General features: G+C 38.9%; 1 protein-coding gene across 13 annotated transcripts in view; it reads right to left on the bottom strand.

Moving 5' to 3' along the window:
* Positions 1-3,026: 3,026 nt before the first annotated feature.
* NOL4 (nucleolar protein 4) overlaps positions 3,027-18,007 on the bottom strand; it is a 488,956-nt gene continuing 473,975 nt past the window's right edge. For 11 of the 13 annotated variants that reach the window (XM_059880931.1, XM_059880932.1, XM_059880938.1 and 8 more), the window contains one exon: positions 3,027-4,963. In XM_059880931.1, coding sequence (XP_059736914.1) covers positions 4,770-4,963 — 194 coding nt within the window. In that variant the 3' untranslated portion in view covers positions 3,027-4,769. The remainder of the gene's footprint in view (positions 4,964-18,007) is intronic. The other 2 variants (NM_001170532.1, NM_001076082.2) reach the window with 1 other exon arrangement.

Below are 18,007 nucleotides of genomic sequence, written 5' to 3'. Positions count from 1 at the left end.
ATGGAAGAAGGGATAGAAGTGGAAGTCAGAGTTACAGAGAGATCCGAAGATGCTAAGCTCCTGGCTTGGAAGATGAAGGAACCCCAAGTCAAGGAATACAGGCAGCCTCCAAGCTAGAGTAGGTCAGGAAATGGATTCTCCCCCAGAACAACCAGAGAGAAACATAGTCCTTTCGATACCTAGATTTTAGCCCAGTGAGAATTCCAACATTAGGGAGAGAGCAAACTAGCCAAGATGGCAGTGGTCAGGCTCTCTAATCCCATGGCCTCTCGCTCTTGCCCCATGTTTTGTAAATAATTAACATAATAGCCGAGATCACTCATAGCACTGAGCATGCGCATCATGAGGTAATCGCTTGGCCATGGACTACTTTTATTATATAAGCTCCACCTCAAAAGCCCTTGGGGCCATGTTATGTGATGTAATAATGGCTGCTTCGTCAGGCAGGAGAGAATAAACATGTCTGCAGTTCAGTCTTCTTAGCTTATGCCTTGCCTACCATGCACTCAACGAATAGTGTGTTCAGTGAGATACAGCGAAACAGTTGGCTCTGTGAGCAGGATCAGCAATACATCAACTTACCAGACTGTAATACATTTGCAGTGTTTGGGGTAATTTGTTACAGTTGCAATAGAAAATTAATACAGGTACATTCATACAATATAATACCATACAGTCTTCAGAAATAGTAAAGATAATACCTAATGATGTGGAAAGGATTTATGGTATACTTTTAGGACAGAAAGCAGATGGGGAAATACCATGCAGAGCAAAAAAAAAAAAAAAAAATTTACTTGTTTAGATAAACTTTGAAAGATACACTGTAAAATGTTATCATTGTTCTTCATGGATGCTGGAATTTCCCTCCTTATTTCCTGTATTTGCTAGGTTCCTTTCATAATCAGAAAATAAAATGTTGAAAATGATTGACTTTAAAACCTGAGACAGACTATTAGCAGAATTTTATCTCCTTTCAAAATAGTTTTAAGAAAGGAGATTTTAATTTTCTTTAAATGGTAAACTCCTGTAGGTTAGCTTTTGCTTTACTGAATTTCTACATGTCAAACACAGTTTAAAACATAAACAGAGTTAATGTAATGTCCACCTGATTTATTTTTGGATTTTTTTTTTAACAAACTAAAGTTTGAAACCTGGGCCTTGTGAAATTATTTTTGGCATACCAAGACTAATCTTTGAATATTTTGTAAATGGTACCAGGATTAATTAAAATAACCAGATAGCACCTGCATAGTAACTGAAATCTCAGATGAATGAACTTCATGAGCTTTATGTATGAACATTAGTTGGATAATCCCTTTTCTCTTTCCTTACCAGATTCACTACTGTACCCATCATGTTTAAAAACAAGTCACCGCCTTTCCTTCATGCAGTGTGTGTTTGATTTTCATTAGTGGTGGATTTTATGACTGCTCTTTATATCTGTAGAGAACATAAAGGAAATTAAACTTCCATAAGTTGGATAAAATGCTCAGTGTTTAGTCAAATGCTTTATTTGATGTCAAGTGCACTTTAATAACTATTATTTATCTTTTATATATAAATAAAATGGCTAAACTTTAGTATAAACTGGTCAGGTTCCAAGTTGGTACAGAATGTAAAGATTTAGTGTGTGTATAGTTGCTCAGTCATGTCCGACTCTTTGTAACCCTTAGGACTTGCCAGGCTCTTCTGTTAGATTTTTCAGGCCAGAATACTGGAATGGGTTACCATTTTCCTCCTCCAGGGGATCTTCCCCAGCCAGGGATTGAACCTGCATCTCCCATGTCTCTTGAGTTGCAGGTGGATTCTTTTGAACTGTCAGGGAAACCCTGGGAGGGAACAGACTGGCCACCAATAGAGGGGGCTCCAGCATCGGGCCTGCCTGGGTCAAATGAGGGCTTTAGTTTTCATTCTCCTGGGGCTCCTGGCAAGTTACTTCATCTTCTTGAGCCTCGTTGTAAAATAAAAAGTGGCTATCCTGATCTCCTAGTGTTGTCGGAGGTAAAGGAAATAAATGCCTTTTCCATGTGTAAATAATCAGTAAATGGTGGCTATCATGATCTGAATGCCCTTTTTATCAAGTTGTTACTTTATACAACTTAGGAAAATTCAGTATCTACTTGTGTTTGCATTTTCTGCTGTTACTTCAAGAAATGTTTTCTTACTAAGTGTGATCAAGTAATACATATGTGACAAGAAACTGTGGCTGTATGAAAAGCTGTCTGTCAGAAGTGACAGAAACATCTATGTGATCTCCATGTGGATGATAGTTTTCTATCACCTCATTTGAATGAAAATACGAACCTGCACCCAGTTCCTCCAAACTGCTTTATAAAGGGGATGTGACAGAGAATTACAAAAAGACCAGGGTGCTTTTCAGGGACAAGTTACAAAGGAAAACAAAGTGGTACATGGTTTTGTCCACAGAGCTCTCCTAGGGAAACAGTGGGAGTCCTGGAACTCATTCTTCTAGATAAATGTGCAAAAAGCAGAAGGCAGGGGGGGATTTAGTCCTTGGTGGATGGGTGTGGGAGTTATAACTTGAAAATCAAATGAAAACAAAAGTGCCTTGCTGGCACTTGCCTTCTCCAATCAAAGTGCTTAATAAGGATCACTATTATGGATTTTTATATATAGGTTGAACCCAAACCTGGGTGTTATGTTTTGAAATAGTAACCATGCCAAAGCCTCAAATACTATTCAATAACAAATACCAAAGCATAAAACAGGGAATTAAAAGTGGTAAGTTTTCCCCAAAATGCTAAATATGACTTAAAGAGCCAGATTAGTCATGTTAAAATGGGGAATAAAAGATAAATTCTTAAATCATATTTAATCAAATGAAATAGCTATGGTTTGCTAATTTGCTTTACTCCTTGGAATAAGGTATTTACTAGCCTGCATGTGGAGACTCTGGGGGACCTTGGGATGTTCTTGAAATATATTTGAACTGTCAATTTTGTGTTAAATGTAGATACAAAATAATATTTCATATGATTCCAAAAATTTATAAGTTTCCACAATCAGTATTTTAACACAGAAATCTGTTTATTAAACCCAACAAAACAAAATTATACCAGCCCTCAATATTTTGAATTTTCAATTAAATAAGCAAATTCTAAATCCACACCTTAAAAGATGTTTGTGCATCTATGTATTTCCAAAATACTCATATTTCAATAAGATTTTCACATTATATTCACCAACAGTATCACAAAAGTTTTTTTTTGTTTTGTTTTGTTTTTTGTTTACGTAACTGTAAGGAACCGTAATTCTAGAAACACTAGAAGAAAAAAGCATAGCAATGTCCACAGTTACAAGAAAAAGTGCACATTACTTGGTCACAACCACAGTCATTACTTGAAAAACTATATGTAACAAGTAGTTAAGAAATGTCACTGATGCCTTAAACTTATCAAAACCCAAATGACATAAATTTTACATGAAATAAGGCAAATTCAGGAATGCACAAAGAATCTGTAATCCAACCAAAGCTAAACAACAGAAAAAGTGTACAAGAAGCGTAAACGGATGTACTCCTCCCTAAATATTTTAAAAATAGGCTTGCCTCAGTGCACAAAGAACACCATTCATGTGTATCCAACACTATAAAATAAGGGTCAAGTGTGGGAGAGAGGAGGGGACAGTTCATTGTAAGTTGTGGCTATATCCACTGAGAGTTCTTTACATCATTTTTACCTACAAGTGTAAATTATACAAATCGTCTCAGGAGAGGTAATGTCTCTTTTTGGAAACTATTTCTGAAAGAGAAAAGAAAACAACACACACGAGTGCAAATTTTCAGATTGTCACTTGCAACGTCTTTAACATTCAGTCATCAACATCCAATGGCTGCTAGAAGGATGCCCGTAAAACAGCAGCGGCAATCCGGGGAGAGCAGCTGTAAGAAATCAAGGTGTGATTTTTTTTTTCAATGATATGTCTCTTTTGAATATTAAAAAAAATTCTGTGGAGAAACCGCTATGGTAAAGCTGCAGTGCTGAGTGGGATGCTTGAGAACAGCATGAGTGCAGAAATGCAAGCTCCTCTTGGAAGTAGTTCCTGATGTGACGATTTAAAGAACATAGGTAAGGGTATCTTTTCCCCAGCATCAAGTGTTCTTTTTGTAGAAAGAATTTGGAAAGAGGAGAAGGCAAAGGGATGTGGAAAAGGTACTTACAGTAGTTTCTCAAAACAGTTTTCTTTTAGGACCTATGAAAAAATTACCAAAGTAAAAATGACAATTCTGAATGAAAAACAAGTTTTCTTTTTATAAAAATTACATTTTTTTTTTTAAAATACAAGATCCTTTTCATTGCTATATCCTGTAGCAACAAGAAATTTTGGCTTTTTTTTTTTTTTTCCTCCAGATACTGCAGCTTTCAGTCCAGTAAGTCAGTAGCAAATTCCACTAATATTTCAGCTGGACCTTGAACTATTTTTTTTATACCACAAGCTTCTTCTGTTTTATCCTTGAATTAGGAATACACAGCCTTTTTTTTTTTTTTTTTGCCCCAGATATTTATGCTGGCACACTGAAACAAAAAGCAGTAGGCTGGACACGTTAACGTATCTCAAGTACTTCAGAGGCCAGGGTTCCTTTGAAGCACCGAAACACATCACTTTATGGATCAAGGACAATGTGGCATAATGGAAGTATTTCTCTTAAGACTGTGCAGTTAAGACCAGACGCATCTCTGCTGGGAAATCAAAGTGTCATTAGTGGAAACTGCAAATTTAAACCTCAGTGAAGAGGATCGTTGTTGGACTCAGTTCTGTTGTAAAATAAGATTTTCCAGTTCATCTGCAGAACGCAGTAAAAATGCAGCGGATTCTCGATATCCCGCAACCAGCTGTCTCACTGCGTTGATTTCAGTTGGACTCAGCTGAGGTCTGGAGCTTGAACTGCTAGACGATCCTGAGCTGGTCGCCAACTGCCTCTTCATGCTGAGATCAGTGGGTCCTAGAAAACAGTCAGCACAGATGAGACATGAACAAGTTTTTTCCTAGAATCTTGAACATAAGCACAAAATAAATTAGTTGATTTAATTCAGCTATTCTTTCATGAGAAGCTACTGATACCCTTAATCAAATAAATACACCTGCTCTCAGAAAGATAGCTTGCCTGGAAAATCCCAGGGACAGAGGAGCCTGGTGGGCCGCTGTCTATGGGGTCGCATAGAGTTGGACACAATTGAAGTGACGTAGCAGCAGCAGCAGAAAGATCGACAAGGACACGATGGGAAAAGAATGGTTAAGTTTTTTTAGACTCTGGTCCAACCACTCTGGTGGTTGCTTCTTACTGCATAAAGACACTGAATACCTTAATATTTAAGTTTTCCAAAAAGTACATATTAAATCCATCTTCAATGCATAGGAATTTCTCTAGACTAGTGGAAAATGATGGGAATCATGAACACTTTTTATTTGCTACATTTGTTAACAAATCATTTGGACCTGACTAATTCAGAAGTGAGAAGAGCCTATATGGTGAGGCTAATGACTCCAGATTACAAACTTCACAATCTAGAACAGAAGAAACCAAGGACCACAGGAGTTCAAGGATACATTTAGAGGTCAATAACTTATAAGTGTCACAACAGGGATATGAGTTGGGTATTTTTGTTTCAGGCCAATGCTTTGTATACCAGGTTGACTACACTGGAATTTAGAAGTGTATCACTTTAGAAGTGTATCTTATACATATGATTAGTATAAATAAGACTTGGAATGCTGCTTTAGGTATTGTTAAATACCTGAAGGAGAGAGTGGGATGAATTGAGAGAGTAGCACAGACATATGTACACTACCACGTGTAAAATAGCTAGTGGGAAGCTGTCATATAACACAAGGAGCTCAGCCAAGTGCTCTGTGATGACCTAGAAAGGTGGGAGTGGGAGAGGGGAGGGATGTCCAATAAAAACTCCAAAAGTCCAATATTTATTTGCATAAAATAATCATATGTTCACATCACCAACTGGATGGACATGAGTTTGAGCAAGCTCCGGGAGTTGGTGATGGACAGGGAAGCCTAGACTGCTGTAGTCCATGGGGTTGCAAAAAGTTGGATATGACTGAGCAACTGAACTGAATGATATATCTACTTTTTTATGACATTTTAGAAATTTTTACTGAAAAAGTGATTTAAAACTCTTAAATTATTTGTGTTTTATATGATTATTACTCTTGCCTGGAAAATTCCATGGACCGTGGAGCCTGGTGGGGGACAACTTCATGGGGCTGCAAAGAGTCAGACATGAGTGAGCAACTGAGCGCACACACATATATCTAGGCGTTCATTTTTATATTCTTATTTTTCATTAAGCAATTATTATAATTATTAAATTTATAGTGAGAGCTTAGTCGCTCAGTCATGTCTGACTCTTTGCGACCCCATGGGCTGTAGCCTGCTGGGTTCCTCTATCCATGGGATTCTCCAGGCAAGAGTACTGGAGTGGGCTGCCATTTCCTTCTCCAGTAATAAGCTTAAAATCCTTGAAAAATATTCTTAAGCACATAAGTAGAGGCATGCTCCAAAACTGTAGTGATTATAGAACTTGAAAGTATTTTAACAGAATTTTTTCCTAACCATATTATAATTTTTCAGATAGTAAGATTCAATTTCCTAAACTAAAATGAGCGATGTTATTTCATCCTTCTAGTTCTCTGAGGCATAATGAAGACAGGTCAAGATCCGTCCCCCTCCACCCTCTCTCCCAAAGGGAGAAAAGGACTTCTGTCAGCCAGGAGGCAAATGTCCCATAAGACGCAAGTAGCTTCACTTGGAATTTAATTAGGACAGAGACAAGAGAGGTACTCAAGAACTCTGACATCTGGGAGAAACTTCTCTCCACTTCTGCCATGGCCTTTCAAAGCTTTGATTTTTTAGCGGGAGTTGGCTGCTATTTGTTCTCCTGTTCACAGAATCATGACACAGATAGAACAGCTGAAAGGGAGAGGCAGGCGTGCCATGCTTGCAAACAGGAATACTGAACAAGCAAATCATTAATAGCTACTGTTTGGGAGATTCTGAGTGGATTAAGAAAGCATCATGACATAAGAGGAGTTTGGGTCTCTGAATGAACCAACTTTAAATTTTACTTCTTTCCTTTACATTCGAGAATCCTAGTAAAATATTTATTTAAAGTATAGTTGATCTACCATGTTTTCATTTCTGTTGTACAGTAAAGTGATTCAGTTATATATATTAGGTTTTCCCTGGTGGCTCAGACGGTAAGGAATCTGCCTGAAGACCTGGGTGTGATTCCTGGATCTGGAAGATCCCCTGGAGAAGGGAATGGCTACCCACTCCACTGTTATTGCCCAGAGAATTCCATGGATAGAGGAGCCTGGCAGGCTACAGTCCATGAGGTCACAAAGAGTTGGACAGGACTAAGCAGCTAAGACTTTCATAAGTATGTACATACATACACATATTTTTCACATTCTTTTCCATTATGGTTTATCCCTGGATATTTAATATAGTTCCCTGTGCTATATAGTGGGACCTTGTTGTCTATTCATTCTATACATAATTGTTTGCACCTGCTAATCCCAAGCTCCCAATTCATCCCTCCCCATTGGCAACCACAGGTCTGTTCTCTGCCTAGTACAAATCTTTATGAAGGAAAATGAAACAGATTTTCCTCCCAGTTATGTAGATATCCAGTATCCAACTGACTGTCAGTTATTTTATAAGGTGTACCATTTTGTGATTTTGCTGCCAAGATGCCGACTGACATCTCGAACTGGAATTGAGCAAGGGTGGGGCAAGGGCTTCAGTTCCTTTTGGGGTGAGGGAGGTTGTGATTTCATTCTAATATTGCAGTTTATGGATAACTCCCCACCTCTGGCTCAAAGGTCTACTCTCACAAACTGCAACATGGCTTTCATTTTCTTTCAGATCATTAGTAACTTTGGCAAACTCTAGATGGCTCAGCAATTGAGAAGCCATTCACAGCTCTACTTTTTTCATTTTGGAAGAAAGTTGACTTCATTACCTTTGTTTTTTTTTTTTTTGGATCTATAGGATTAGGACTGAGAATATAAATCAGAAGAACAAGGATTTCTTTATGTGACTGTTGATTATTAGAATCTTCAACCTTATGAGGTTGGTTAGTGAAGCAAAAAAAAAAAAAAAAAGAAAATATTCACAAATGAATAAATTATTTAACTAGTGACTACTCAAACAGCCCTTCCCTGCTTTTCACTAATATTCATTTCTGCCTCATTGAGTCAGTATCATACTTGAGTGGTTTGGATTAACCCAAACAATATCAGGTAATTAGAATGCATGTCGAGTGTAAAGCAAAATTTAAAAATTTATGGAGATACTGAATTTAAAGAAGTCGAAAACATTCTTGGTGACCTGATCAAATTACAGACAAGGCCACTGAAAAGTGTGGTTCTAGAAGAGCAGAAGCAGTTAATAAGAAAATGAGAAAGGAAAATGTCTCACTAGATGCTTCAAGAGAAAATGACTTGAATATCAAATGTTAAGGCATACATTTAGGAAATGTGACAAGGCCAATTTTCTTTTTGTGGTTCATAACACTTTTTTTCCTATTTTTATTTTTTTTTAAAAACTTTTATTGTGACAGTTTCATGTGAAGAGCTTAGGGACTCAGTCATACATATATATGTGTATTCTCTCCCAAACTCCCCTCCCATCTAGGCTGCTACATAACACTGAGTAGAGTTCCATGTGCTATACAGTAGGTCCTTGTTGGTTATCCACTTTAAATATAGCAGTGTAGTGCAGCTGACCCTTGAACACATAGGGGTTAAGGGTGCCCACCCTGTGCCATGGTTGAAAATCTCCATGAAACTTCGAATGTGCCTTCTGGCTGCTCTGCCTGTGTAGAGTCAATTAACTGCAAATAGTGTGCATACATGCATGATAAGTCACTTCAGTAGTGTCTGACTCTTTGTGACCCTTTGGATTGTAGCCCACCAGGCTCCTCTGTCCATGGGATTCTTCAGCAAGAATACTGGAGTGGGTTACCATGCCCTCCTCCGGGGGATCTTATTGACCCAGGGATTGAATCCGTGTCTCTTATGTCTTATGGATTGGCAGGCGGTTTCCTTATTGCTAGTGCCGCCTGGGAAGCCATGTGCGACTGTAGTATTTGATATTGGGGGGAGGGGGGAAACTGGAAGAGGATGCACATGGTTCAAATCCCATATTATTCAAGGTCAACTGTATGTAGTATTTTAACCCAAATGATGCAGATCTTAATGTTCATTCTGAAAAGTTTGTCGTTCAATTGCTCAGTCATGTCCAACTCTTTATGACCCCATGGACTGTAGCATGCCAGGCTTCCCCATCCTTCACCATCTCCTAGAGTTTGCTCAAACTCATACCCATTGAGTCAGTGATGCCATCCAACCATCTCATCTCCTGTTGTCCCCTTCTCCTACTGCCTTCAATCTTTCCCAGCATCAGGGTCTTTTCCAATGAGTCGGCTCTTCACATCAGGTGACCAAAATACTGGAGCTTCAGCAAATATTGTGCATACATGCACGCTACTTCACTTTCTCCTTTGCCTCCTTCCAATGAATATTCAGGGTTGAATTCCTTTAGAATTGACTGGTTTGATATCTTTGCTGTCCAAGGGACTCTCACGAGTCTTCTCTAGCACCACAGTTTTAAAGCATCGATTCTTTGGCGCTCAGGTTTCTGTATGGTCCCACTCTCACATCCGTACATGACTACTGGAAAAACCAAAGCTTTGACTATATGGACCTTTGTTGGCAAAGGGATGTCTCTGCTTCTTAATACGCTGTCTACGTTTGTCATAGCTTTTCTTCCAAGGAGCAAGTGTCTTTTAAGTTCCTGACTGCAGGCACAGTCCACAGTGATTTTGGAGCTCAAGAAGATAAAATCTGCTGTTACCACTTTTTCCCCATCTATTTGCCATGATCTTAACTTTTTGAATGTTGAGTTTTATGCAAGCTTTTTCACTCCTCTTTCATCCTCATCAAGAGGCTCTTTAATTCTTCTCTGCTTTCTTTCATTAGAATGGTATCATCTGCATATCTGAGGTTGTTGATATTTCTCCCAGCAATCTTGATTCTAGCTTGTCATTCATCCAGGCCAGCATTTTGCATGATGTATTCTGCGTAGAAATTGAATAAGCAGGGTGACAACATACAGTCTTGTACTCCTTTCCCGATTTTGAACCATCTGTTGTTCTATGTCCAATTCTAACTCTTGCTTCTTGACTTGCATACAGGTTTCTCAGGAGGCAAGTAGGTGGTCTGGTATTCCCATCTTTTTTGCCATTTCCCAGTTTGTTGTGGTCCACACAGTCAAAGGCTTTAGCATAGTCAGTGAAGGAAAGGTGAGCCAGAACTGTTTGAGTCTCCTGCGGAGGTATGGATCAGGAGTGGCCTGCTGCGTGGACAGGGGCTCGGGGTGCAGCAGACATGGGTATGGCATAAGCCCTCTTGGAGGAGGTTGCTATTAACCCACCACAGAGCCACCAGAACTTACACAGGACTGGGGAAACAGACTCTTGGAGGGTACAGACAAAACCTTGTGTGCACCAGGAACCAGGAAAAAGGAACAGTGACCGCCACAAGAGGATGACCTAGGCTTGCCCATGAATGTCCAGGAATCTCTGGTGGAGGCAGGAGTTGGCAGTAGCCTGCTGCAGGGTCAGAGGCAGTGAGTTCAGCAGTGCATGCATGACACCTTTTGAAAGAGGTCTCTATTATCTTCATTACCTCCACAATAGTTTGGCCTCAGGTCAAACAACAGGAAAGAAACACAGCCCTGCCCATCAACAGAAAATTGGATTAAAGATTTACTGAGCATGGCCCTGGCCCATCAGAACAGACCCAGTTTGCCCCTCAGTCAGTCTCTCGCAGCAGGAAGCTTCCATAAGCCTCTTATCCTTATCCATCAGAAGGCAGACAGAATGAAAACCACAATTTTGTTATCCTCTTAATGTATCATTGAGTTCAGTTTACTAATATCTTGTTGAGTTTTCCTCTATGTTCATCAGAAATATTGGTCATTAATTATTTTGGTATCTTTGTCTGGTTTTGGTATAAGCATACTACTATAGAAAATCATCAAATCACAAATGAAGAGAGAAAAAGAACAAAGGACAGAGAAATTATAAAATAGCCAGAAAATAATTAACAAAATGGCCATAAGTACATACTTATCAGTAATTCCTTTAAATATAAATGAACTAAATTCTATTATCAAGAGATATATAGTGGCTGAATGGATTAAAAAAATAAGACCCATCTAAAGGCAACCAGTCCATCCTAAAGAAAATCAGTCCTAGGTGTTCATTTGAAGGACTGATGCTGAAACTCCAATACTTTGCACACCTGATGTGAAGAACTGACTCATTGGAAAAGACCCTGATGCTGGGAAAGATTGAAGGCAGGAGGACAAGGGGACAGCAGAGGATGAGATGGTTGGATGGCATTACTGATGTCCATCACTTGATGGACATGAGTTTGAATAAACTCCGGGAGTTGGTGATGGACAGGGACGCCTGCTGTGCTGCAGTCCATGGGGTTGCAAAGAGTCAGACATGACTGAGTGAGTGACTGAACTAACTAAATGCTATCTACAAGAAATTCAGTTCCAATGTAAGGATACACATAGACCGAAAGTAAAGAAATTGAAAAAGAGATCCATGCAAATGGAAACCAAAAGAAATCTGAGGATTTCAGGTGTAAAAATAGTTATATTTACATCAGATAAAATAGCCCTGGAGGAGGGTATGGCAATCCACTCTAGTATTCTTGCCTGGAGAACCCCCATGGACAGAGGAGCCTGGAGAGTCACAGAGAGTTAGACATAGCTGAGCAACTAAGCACAGATAAAATAGACCTTAAGACAAAGATTGTAATAAGAAACAAAGGTGGTCTTCACATAATGGTAAAGGAATCAATACAGCAAGACAATATAACATTTGTATATATGTGTAACATTTGTATATTTGTATATATGTATGTACTTATATATATATAAAGCAAGTATTAACATACTTAAAGGGAGAAATAGCAGTGCAATATGGTAGGAGATTTTAATATCCCACTTAAATCAATGGATAGATCATCTAGACAAAATCTGTTAGGAAACATCAGCCTTAAATAACATAATAGATAATTGACTTAATGGACATATATGGAATATTCCATCTCAAGTGCACATGGAACATTCTTTAGATCATATACTAGGCCATAAAACTAGCCTTAATAAATTTCAGAAGATTAAAATCCTATCAAGCATTTCTGATCACAGTGTTATAAAACTGGAAATCAGTTACAAGAAAAAGCACTAGAAAATTGACAAATATGTGGAGATTAAGTCACAGCTACATAACAACTAGTGGGTCAGAGAATAAAAGGAAATCAGAAAACACCTCAAGACTAATAAAAATAGAAATGCAACAAACAAAAACTTATGGGATACAGCAAAAGCAATTCTAAGAGGGATGTCCATAGTGATATATGCCTACATCATGAAACAAGAAAGATCTCAAGTCTAGACCTCAAGGAACTATAAAAGGAGCAAACTAAGCCCCAAGTTAGCAGATGGAAGGAAATAAAGATCAGAGTGGAAATAAATGAAGTAGAGACAAAATAGACAATAGAAAGATGAAAATAACAACTATTCTTTTGAAAAGATTTTAAAAAGTGACAAACTTTTAATTAGACTCATTAAAAGAAAAGAGACTCAAATAAATGAAGTCAGAAATGAAAGATATCATAGAAATACAAAGGATGATAAGATACTTCAAAAAATCACATGTCAACAAATTAGACAACCAAGAGCAAATAGATAAACTTGTATAAACTCAACCTACCAAGACTGAATCATGGAAACCTAGAAAATCTCAGTAGACCAATTACTGGTAAGGAGATCACATCAAAAATCTTTGAACTAAAGTCTAGGAGCAGAAAACTTCACTTCTGAATTCTACTATACATTCAAAGAACTAATACCAATCCCTCTCAAACTCATCCCCAAAACGGAAGCGATGAGAACAATTTCCAAGTAATTTTTACTAGGCCAGCATTACCCCAATACCAGGTAAGACTCATCCTCACTGGGCCTTTTAAAAGTCTCTTGAATATTTTTATATAAAAATAAATTCTAGCTTTTAAAAAAACTACCCTTCAGCTGTACCCCCACTTTGTTCCAGCTAACACCCTGTGCAGAAAGCTCTTGCTTGTTTCCATATCTTTGTTGACTATTCCTATGGGGGCATTTGCCCTCCCCTGCCCAACCACTATTTCTTCTAAGTTGGGACACAGTGGTGCAGCAAGAAAAGCCAGGAATGGTCTGACTTGGGGCAGGCCAGTTAACCCGTCTGGAACTCGGTTTCTATAGCTAAAAAATGGGGCAAATTATCTTACTGTGCTGTCCCACCAGACTGGAGAGAGGCTCCGAGAGAGAGAGTGAGATTCTAGCATGGAGACAGGTGCTGGGAGACAGTGTTCTGCTCACTCTGTCACCATTGCAATCCTCACTGCCCCCTTCCTCTGAGCCCCCACAACCCTCATTTGTACTTCCAACTTTGTCATTTATTAAAAAGTCCCCATTAAATATTTTATATATTAAAAATTATAACAAGGAACTATCAGAAAAGGAATGCAAACAATCACTTTTAATATCACATCAAAAATAATAATAATATACTTAGGAATAAGCTTCACCAAAGAGGTGAAAGACATATACTGAGAATTACAAATCATTAATAAAGGAAACTAAAGATGATTCAAAGAAATGGAAAGATATAGCACGCTCTTGAATTGGAAGAATTAATACTGTTAAAATGGCATGACTACCCAAAGCAGGGGCTTTCCAGGTGGAACTAGTGGTAAAGAACCCGCCTGCTAACGTAGGAGATGTAAGAGATGCAGGTTCAATCCCTGGGTCAGTAAGCTCCACTGGAGGGAGGGCACAGTAACCTACTCCAGCATTGCCTGGAGAATCCCATGGATAGAGGACCCTGGTGGGCTACAGTCCATGGGACTGGGCAGAGTTCGATATGACTGAAGCAACTCAGCACATATGTACCCAAAGCAGTCTAAAGATTTAATGTGATCTCAATCAAATTACCCATGACACTTTTCACAGAACTAGAATAAATGATCTTAAAATTTGTATGGAACCATAAAAGACCCAGAACTGCCAAAGCAATCCTGAGAAGAAAGAAAAAAAGCATGAGGCATAACCCTCCCAGGCTTAAGACAGTACTACAAAGCTACAGTAGTCAAAACAGAGTGGTGTTGGCACAAAAACAGACATACAGACCAATGGAACAGAACAGAGTGCCCAGGAAAAAACCCCATACATCTGTAGCCAATTAATCTTCAAAAAAGGAGGCAAGAATACAAAATAGGAAAGAGTCTCTTCAGCAGGTAGTGCTTGGAAACTTGGACAGCAGTGTGTAAATAAGCAAATTCAGAAAATGTCTTCACATCATACACAAAATTCCTACACACAAAAATAAACTCAAAATGGCTTAAAAACTTAAACATAAGGTATGACACTATTACAAAACTCCTAGAAGAGATCATAGGCAAAACGTTCTCTGGCATAAATTATACCAATGTTTTCATAGGTTGGTCTCTCAAGGCAATAGAAATAACAACAAAAATGAACAAATGGGACCTAATCAAACTTAAGTTTTTACACAGCAAAGGAAATTATAAACAAAATGAAAAGATACTCTATGGAATGGGAGAAAATATTTGCAAACAATGCAACTGACAAGGGCTTAATTTCCAAAATATATAAACAGCTCATACCATTAAATAACAACAAGAAATCCAATTGAAAAATGGGCAAAAGACCTAAATAGACATTTCTCCAGAGAAGACATAGAGATGGGCAACAGGCACATGATACTCAACTTCGCTAATTACTAGAGAAAGGCGAAATCACTGCAGATGGTGATTGCAGCCATGAAATTAAAAGATGCTTGCTCCTGGGAAGAAACGTTATGACCAATCTAGACAGCATATTAAAAAGAAGAGACATTACTTTGTCAACAAAGGTCCATCTAGTCAAGGCTATGGTTTTACCAGTGGCCATGTATGGATGTGAGAGTTGGACTGTAAAGAAAGCTGAGAGCTGAAGGATTGAAGCTTTTGAACTGTGGTGTTGGAAAAGACTCTGCAGAGTCCCTTGTACTGCAAGGAAATCCAACCAGTCCATCCTAAAGGAGATAAGTCCTGGGTGTTCTTTGGAAGGAATAATGTTGAAGCTAAAACTCCAATACTTTGGCCACCTGCTGTGAAGAGCTAATTCATTTGAAAAGACCCTGATGCTGGGAAAGATTGAGGGCAGGAGGAGAAGGGGATGACAGAGGATGAGATGGCTGGATGGCATCACTGACTCAATGGACATGAGTTTGGGACATGGACATGGGACATGGTTTGGGAGTTGGTGATGGACAGGGAAGCCTGGCGTGCTGCAGTTCATGGGATCGCAGAGTCAGACACAACTGAACTGAGAGAAATGCAAATCCAGACTACAATGAGATACCACCTCATACCAGTCAGAATTACCGTCTTGAAAAAGTTTACATTTCTTCTAAGATCAGGAGCAAGACAAGGGTACCCACTCTTGCCAATGTTATTGAACATAGATTTGAAGTCCTAGCCATGGCAATCAGAGAAGAAATGAAAGGAATCTAGATTGGAAAAAAAAAAAAGTAAAACTCTCATTGTCTGCAGACAGCATGAAATTATACATAAAAGTCCCTAAAGGTACTATCTGAAAACTAGAGCTAATCAGTAAATTTAGTACAGTTGCAGGATACAAAATCAGTACACAGAAATCCCTTGCATTCCTATACACTGGTGGTGGTTTAGTTGCTAAGTCGTGTCCGACTCTTGTGATCCCATGGACTGTGCCATCCCTGTCAGGCTCCTCTGTCCATGGGGTTCTCCAGGCAAGAATACTGGAGTGGGTTGCCATTTCCTTCTCCAGGGGATCTTCCTGACCCAGGAATCAAACCCAGGTCTTCTGCATTGCAAGCAGATGATTTACCAACTGAGCTATATGAACAATGAAAAATCAGAGAAATTAAGGAATCAATCCCATTTACCATAGGAACCAAAAAAATTACCTAGGAATAAACACACTCAAGGAGACAAAAGACCTGTATACAGAAAACTATAAGACACTCATGCAAGAAATCAAAGATGATACAAACAGATGAGATATATCATGTTCTTAGATTCAGTTCAGTTCACTCAGTCATGTCTGACTCTCTGTAACCCTATGGACTGCAGCATGCCAGGCTTCCCTGTCCATCACCAACTCCTGGAGCTTACTCAAACTCATGTCCATGGAGTCAGTGATGCCATCCAACCATCTTACCCTCTGTCATCCCCTTCTCTTCCTGCCTTCAATATTCCTAAGCATTGGGGTCTTTTCAAATGAGTCAGCTCTTCGCATCAGGTGACCAAAGTATTAGAGTTTCAGCTTCAGCATCAGTCCTTCCAATGAATATTCAGGACTGCTTTTCTTTAGGATGGACTGGTTGCATCTCCTTGCAGTCCAAGGGACTCTCCAGAGTCTTCTCCAACACCACAGTTCAAAGTGTCAATTCTTTGGTGGTCAGCTTTCTTATACTCCAACTCCCATAGCCGTACAGGACTACTGGAAAAACCATAGCTTTGACTAGATGGGCCTAGATGGACTCTTTGAAATCCCATGGACTGTACAATCATGGAATTATCCAGGCCACAGTACTGGAGTGGGTAGCTTTTCCCTTCTCCAAGAGATCTTTCCAACCCAGGGATCGATCCCAGGTCTCCCGCATTGCAGGTGGATTCTTTACCAGCTGAGCCACAAGGGAAGCCCAGGAATATTGGAGTGGGTAGCCTATCCCTTCTCCAGCATATCTTCCCAACCCACTAATCAAACCAGGCTCTCCTGAATTGAAGGTGGATTCTTTACCAACTGAGATATCAGGGAAGCCCCGTTCTTAGGTTAGAAGAATCAATATTGTGAAAATGACTATACTGCCCAAGGCAATCTTCCAGATTCAATGCAATCTTTGTCAAATTCCCAATGGGATTTTTCATGCAACTGGAACAAAAACTTTCACAATTTTCATGGAAACACTAAAGACCCTGAATAGCAAAAGCAACCCTGAAAAGGAAAAATGGAGCTGGAGGAATAAACCTGACTTCAGACTGTACTACAAAGCAACAGTCATAAAGATAGTATAGTATTTGCACAAAAATATAAAAATAAACCAGTGGAACAGGACAGAAAACCCAGAGATAAACCCCACCTGTGGGTACCTTATCTTTGACAAAGGAGACAAGGATATACAATGGAGAAGAGACATTCTCTTCAGTAAGTGGTGCTGGGAAAGCTGGACAGCTATGTGTAAAAGAATGAAATTAGAACACTGCCTAACCAACATACCCAAAAATAAACTCAAAATGGAAATGAATTCAAGACTTAAATTTAAGACCAGAAATTATAAAACTCTTAGAGGAAAACATAAGCAGCATACTTTTTGATATAAATTGCAGCAAATCCTCTTTGACCCACCTCCTAGAGTAATGGAAATAAAAACCAAAACAAATGGGACCTAATTAAATGTAAAAGCTTTTACACAAAAAGGATACAATAAACAAGATGAACAGAGAACCCTCAGAATGGGAGAAAACAAATGCAAATGAAGCAACTGACAAAGGATTAATCTCTATATAAGCAGCTCATATAGCTCAATATTGGAAAAACAAATAACCCAATCAAAAAACAAGCAGAAGATTTAAATAGACATTCCTCCAAAGAAGACATACAGTTGGAAAATAAACACACAAAAAATGCTAAATATGACTCATCATTAGAGAAAGGTACATCAATACTACAATGAGGTATCACCTCACACTGGTCAGATGGCCATCACCAGAAAATCTACAGAAACTAAATGCTGGAGATGGTGTGGAGAAAATGGAACTCTCTTGCACTATTGGTGGAAATGTAAATTGATATAGCCAC

The sequence above is a fragment of the Bos taurus genome, chromosome 24 (assembly GCF_002263795.3).
Source record: "Bos taurus isolate L1 Dominette 01449 registration number 42190680 breed Hereford chromosome 24, ARS-UCD2.0, whole genome shotgun sequence".
Lineage (NCBI taxonomy): Eukaryota > Metazoa > Chordata > Mammalia > Artiodactyla > Bovidae > Bos > Bos taurus.
Note: the sequence above shows the minus strand (reverse complement) of the source record. Positions and strands in the feature narration are given on the sequence as shown.